General features: G+C 37.1%; 1 protein-coding gene across 1 annotated transcript; it reads left to right on the top strand.

The window, feature by feature from the left end:
• The first annotated feature begins 2699 nt into the window (after window positions 1–2699).
• LOC149240689 (cysteine-rich receptor-like protein kinase 42) lies at window positions 2700–5705 on the top strand. Its single transcript, XM_089370281.1, has 10 exons — window positions 2700–2706; window positions 2795–2851; window positions 3022–3354; window positions 3504–3770; window positions 3970–4107; window positions 4203–4342; window positions 4453–4663; window positions 4762–4996; window positions 5079–5223; window positions 5340–5705. Exons 1-10 carry the CDS (start codon window positions 2700–2702, stop codon window positions 5703–5705), a joined length of 1899 nt encoding a protein of 632 aa, XP_089226407.1.
• Window positions 5706–5924: the final 219 nt, after the last annotated feature.

Genomic DNA, 5924 nt, shown 5'->3' on the forward strand with positions numbered 1-5924 from the left:
TGCTCAACTAGGGCTGATGAGCGCGATCGGTTGTGTCTAATATCAGCAGCATGCTCATGGATTCTCTGCTTAATAGACCTACCTGTTTCCCCAATATAGGGGATACCACAGGAATAGGGAACAAGGTAGATGCCCTTCATATATTTAGGATCAATAGGGTCTTTGATAGATCCCAACGAATTCCTAATGGTATGGAAAGGATTGAAAGAGGAAGCGACATTAGTCTTCCTAAGGACATGGGAAATTCTATCCGTGGTTCCCTAGATATAAGGGAGGCGAACCTTAGAGATAGGATCAACACTAAAGGTTTGATTCTAGCTACCTTGCATGCCCTGTGAAAGGCCTTGAGGCATTGCGATCTGCTATACCCATTCCTTCTAAAAACTTCAAGAAGATGAGATTTCTCTTGTTCAAGGTGGCTAAGATTAGAGATTATTAGAGTGCAAGTAGCAAGAGTACTGAGCACCCCAAGTTTGTGAGCCGAAAAATTATTAGAGCTGGCATGGAGATATTGTTCCATGTGAGTTTTCTTTCGAAAACCTTGGTGACTCACAGAACCATCATCCATCCTAGAAAGTAGTATATCCAGGAAGGGAAGGGAACCATTTTCCTCCACTTCCATGGTGAAATTGATGGAGTTTGAAAGAGAATTAAGGTGGTCTAGAAACATATCTAATTTCTCCCGCCCATGAGTCCAGATGACACACGTATCATCCACGAACCTTTTCCACTTCTTAGGACAAAATCTAGCAGTGGGTAAAGCCCCGGTTTCAAAATCCTCCATAAACAAGTTAGCGACGATAGGGGAGAGAGGGGAACCCATGGCAACGCCGCAAGTTTGCTCATAGAACTCACCTTGGAAACTGAAAAAGGTCGAGGTGAGGCATAGCTTGACTAATTTGGCAATGTCTTTGTCAGTGATGTGGTTGGTGATGTCAGTGGCTTCCTAGATGGGGATTTTGGTATATAACGATACGACTTCAAAACTAACCAACAAATCTCCAGGTTCGAACTTGATATCTTTCCACTCTTGAACAAAGGAGGCAGAGTCTTTAAGAAAAGAGTCAATGCGACATATGACAGGCTTAAGCTTTTGTGGTAAGCACTTACCGAGAAGATAGGTGGGACCACCGATAGTGTTAACAATTGGCCTCCTGGGAGCTCCAATATTATGAACTTTCAGAAATCCATAAATCCTTGGGGTTAGGGGATTGCTCTCAATGAACTTATGAGACAAAGGATTAAGGGAAGGACTCAATTTGATAGTGTTTGCTACCTCTTTTGAGACTGAATTAATGAGATTTTTCTTAAGCTTGATGTAACTCTATTTAGCATTTAAAAATACAATTTAAACAATGAAAAATAACACATTATATTACACTCTATTTTTTTAATAAATATTATTAATTTTTTTGGAAAAATATATAATATTTTAATATTTATATTGAATGACATAATTTGTTTTATAAGTAGATAAAATCTCATATATACACACAAATTTTTAAATTTTTAAAAATTTAGTGTATAATATATATATATATATATAGAGAGAGAGAGAGAATTTTCATATAAAATATAATAATTTTGTACAGGGAGAAAAAGTAATTGAAAAAAAAAATTCAGTAAAGAGATGATGTATGATTTTTGGAATTTTATAAATATTTACAAAATATTTACAAAAAATTAATGTAAGTCATAAATAAAATATTTCAATATGTATAATTAAAATATAAATAATATAAAGCATAAAAAAATATTATATGGTAAAATATGTATATAAAATTATATAAAATAACTAAAATAAAATATTCCCATTTTAACCATATATACTATATAAAATAATTCACCAAACAAAATTATGATTTTGGTAAAAATATCTTGAAATTTATTCAAAATTTCTTGGAATTGTGAGTAAAATATTTTTAAAATATTAAATTTCTTTAAATATTTAAAAATATAATTTAAATGGTAAAAAATTATATATATAAACATGAACCATGATAATAATATCATAAAAAGAATATATGAAATTCCCTATACAATAAACATGAACCATGAAGTATATATCTATATCTATATCTATATCTATATCTATATCTATATCTATATCTATATATATATATATATATATATTTATATTTATATTTATTAATTTCAGACTATATCTTTAAAAATATTTCTTATTGGACTTGAATCAATTTTCAAATAAATTATATATATATATATATATATATATATATATATATATTTATTTTTCTTCACCAAGGTGGAAAAACCTATCAACTCAGGTGTCAAAACCAACAGTGAGGACAGCCATCTCTGGCTGCTATCCGTGAATGTCGGTTTGACTCATCACAGTTAGATAGGAAAACCACGCCACCTGAAATAACCCGCTGGTGGTCCGTAAGGGAGCAGGCTCATCACTCCTGCCAGATGCCTCTGGGTCTTGGGCCGTTAACCTGTTTCCTTACGTCCGAGGAAGACGAGCTCTTAGCCAAGCAGAAGCAGTTTTACGGCATACTCCAGGCCGATATATATATATATTTATATTTATTAATTTCAGACTATATCTTTAAAAATATTTCTTATTGGACTTGAATCAATTTTCAAATAAATTATTTAAAAGAATTTAGATATTTAAATAGCTATAAAAATGTGTTCCAACTATCAAGTATGGAAATTGGGAAATTTGGTCCTACATGTCTGGTAAGCAAGACTATATATGCAAACCCCCAAAAAAAAGCGTGATTTCCTCCGTTAAAAAAAAACGCTTCACATTTAAGTAATTTATCAGAAAACTTTCCAGACGACCCTGAAGGAGCTGTCGAAGACCAAACTGCAAATGAATGCTGTAACTCGAATTTGCCATCGCCATTTCCGAAGCAACACCACTCATTAATTTAGCATATGGCAAAGCGTCGCGCTGATGCCCGGCAGATGGCGATAATCATAAAGCAAATCATCAATATCGGCCTCCTTATCGTGAGTGTCTGTATGTCTGTATACTTACGCCCCTCACAGCCTCTGATCAGTACAATAATTTCGTTGTGGAGTTTTGTGAGAATAGCGAATATACGAACGGTAGCGCCTTCCAGAGTAACCTAAACCAGGTTTTGGACTCACTCGTGGAAAACGTTTCTACGATCAGATACGATACAACTACTGTTGATGAGAGGCAGAATAGCGATAGTACGGTTTATGGGGCTGCCCAATGCAGGGGAGACTTAAATTCCTCCGATTGCAAACAGTGCGTGGAAACTGCACGTAGCACTATTATATCCGACACTTATGGATGCAGCAAAACTTCTGCATCTATTATACTAGACGGCTGCTTCTTACGTTACGACAATCAAAGTTTTTCCAACAATTTTAGCGAGAGCGCAGAAATGCATGTTGGGTGCAACCCAGGGAAAACAGTCAGCCAGAGTTCACAATCACTATTAGGGCCCTGCTCCTAAATATTCTCTATAAAGCTGCGAAGAGTCCCAAACTTTTTGCTGCAGAGCAAACCGTTCCACCTTATAATTCCACATATCATATCTACACCTTAGCGCAGTGTTGGGCAGATCTGTCCACGGAAGAGTGCGAGGCGTGCCTACAGTTTGCGTTGTCCCAAATATACTACAATTGCACAGCTGGAGCTCTTGGGTCACAATTCGCGTCTGTGAACTGCTATTTGCGTTCCGAGCTTTATCCATTTTTCAACACTTTGATACTCTCGCAGTCGCAGTCCCCATCGCCGACTCCACAAGAAACCCCTCCAAAATCCGGTATCTTCTTTTACATAGTCTATAATTATCAGGAATATAGTGGCAATTTTGTAAAGATTTCATTTTTGTGAAATAAAGCACAGATAATAACATATAGTTTATAATTATTATCAAGAATATGGTGGCGGTTATATGAAGATTTTATTTTCGTGAGATAAAACAATGCCAATTGTGTGAGAATTCTTGTGCAAATATACAGAAGCAAGAAGACCTAACGCGCTTCGGATAACCCTCGGTGTAGTAGCCGCTATTGCTGGATTGATTGCAGCCACATCTCTTTGCAGATGGAAATCTTCCTCTCTTCGGGAACACCTGGAATCTCTTTCTCGAACTGGAGGTCTTGAAGTAGCTAACTACTAGCTTCTATACTATGAACTTCTCTCCCACTTCTTTACCGCAACTTAATTAAACGCTCTGCAATTATTTTCGCAGGCGACAAAGGAGAAATCAGCTTGTCGATGAGTACAGCGAATCCGGAGCTTATTTTCAAATACGATACTTTGAGAAAGGCTACATCTAATTTTAACGCGGAGAAAAAACTCGGCGAAGGAGGCTTTGGGTCCGTATATAAGGTTAGCGTTTGGTTATAAATCCAATTTAACTCATTTTAAAGGAGATCACATTGTTAATCGAAAAACCACAGAAATGTTTTTGACGTGCTATAATGTTTACTGATCGGCAGGGGGGTCTACCAGATGGCAGACAGGTCGCAGTGAAACGGTTGAAAATAGGTTCAAGTCAAGGAGATGTGGAATTTCTGAATGAAATAAATTTGATAAGTCGTATTCAACACAGGAACCTAGTGAAACTGCTTGGTTGCTCAGTGATAAATTCAGAAAGGCTACTAGTTTACGAGTACCTCCAGAACGGTAGCCTCGACAATATGATATTCGGTAGCTTATCCCTCTTTAATGGCTGCACAGATCCTGATTCCTTCGAATATTGGGATTGTGTTTGTAGCTTGCTAATGTTTTTAGTCTATGTTTTGTAGATGTAAAAAAACGCCATTTACTCAATTGGAGACAGAGGTATGAAATCATAGTTGGAACTGCGCGTGGACTGGCTTATCTTCACGAAGAATCTGACATTCGGATTATTCATAGAGATATTAAAGCAAGTAATATTTTACTTGATTATCAACACAAACCCAAAATAACAGACTTTGGCTTAGCCAAGCTTTTTGATGACGATAAAACCCATGTCAGCACTAGAGTTGCAGGAACTTTGTAAGTATTCTATCTCCAGTATTGTTCATATAATTTTCATAGGTTAAGATATGGAAATTTCATTGTACACACTATTGTACAGCGGTTACATGTCGCCTGAGTACGCGTACCGCGGACAGCTAACAGAGAAAGCAGATGTATTCAGCTTCGGAGTGCTTCTACTTGAAATTATCAGCGGAAGAAAGAATCAGAGTTTGCCTCAAGACAGGGAATTTCTCATCGAACGAGTAGGGCTAATGTGGATCTCATCTTTGAAGTAGATGATATTTTCAGACATGTCCATAGAAGTATGAATCCTTTCTAACTAAAGCTCTATGTTTTGTTGACAATGGTGAATTAGCAGGCATGGAGATTGTATAACGCAGAGAGAGCTTTAGAAATTATGGATTCTACGTTCGAGGGTAGCTATTCGTGCGAGGAAGGGATTAGAGTGATTAAGATTGGTCTTCTGTGCACTCAAGCAGCTGCGTCGCTGAGGCCTTCTATGTCTCGGGTGGTGTCGATGCTCACGAGCGAGAGAGAATATCTTCCTTCGCCCGCAACCCCTGCTTTCATTGATCTGGATCGGGTGGGCGCACCTGTCTCTTTCATTGATCTGGATATTGTGGGCGCACCTGCTTCTGACAAAACACCAGGGGGTACAGCAACTTCTTCCTCGACGTACTCCGATGTCGATTCTGCAGCTGTCGATATTCACCAGGGAAGGTAGAGCCAACGTGAAAATCCGCCTACGTATTTTCGCATTGTATTATCTTACCTTATCATTGTAGCTCCTCACTTATTATACTAAACAGGGTTAATTTAACGATCAGAGATAAATCTGGAAATTGTTTAGTTAGAGGACGAATTTGGAGTGTGGCTTAAAATTAAAATACAGCCTGCTCAGTTAATTCATCCTGATATTGATAACAGGAAATACTGTTTACTC

This window comes from Pinus tabuliformis, chromosome 8 (genome assembly GCF_031772625.1).
Source record: "Pinus tabuliformis cultivar Carrire ecotype Pingquan chromosome 8, CPIR1, whole genome shotgun sequence".
Lineage (NCBI taxonomy): Eukaryota > Viridiplantae > Streptophyta > Pinopsida > Pinales > Pinaceae > Pinus > Pinus tabuliformis.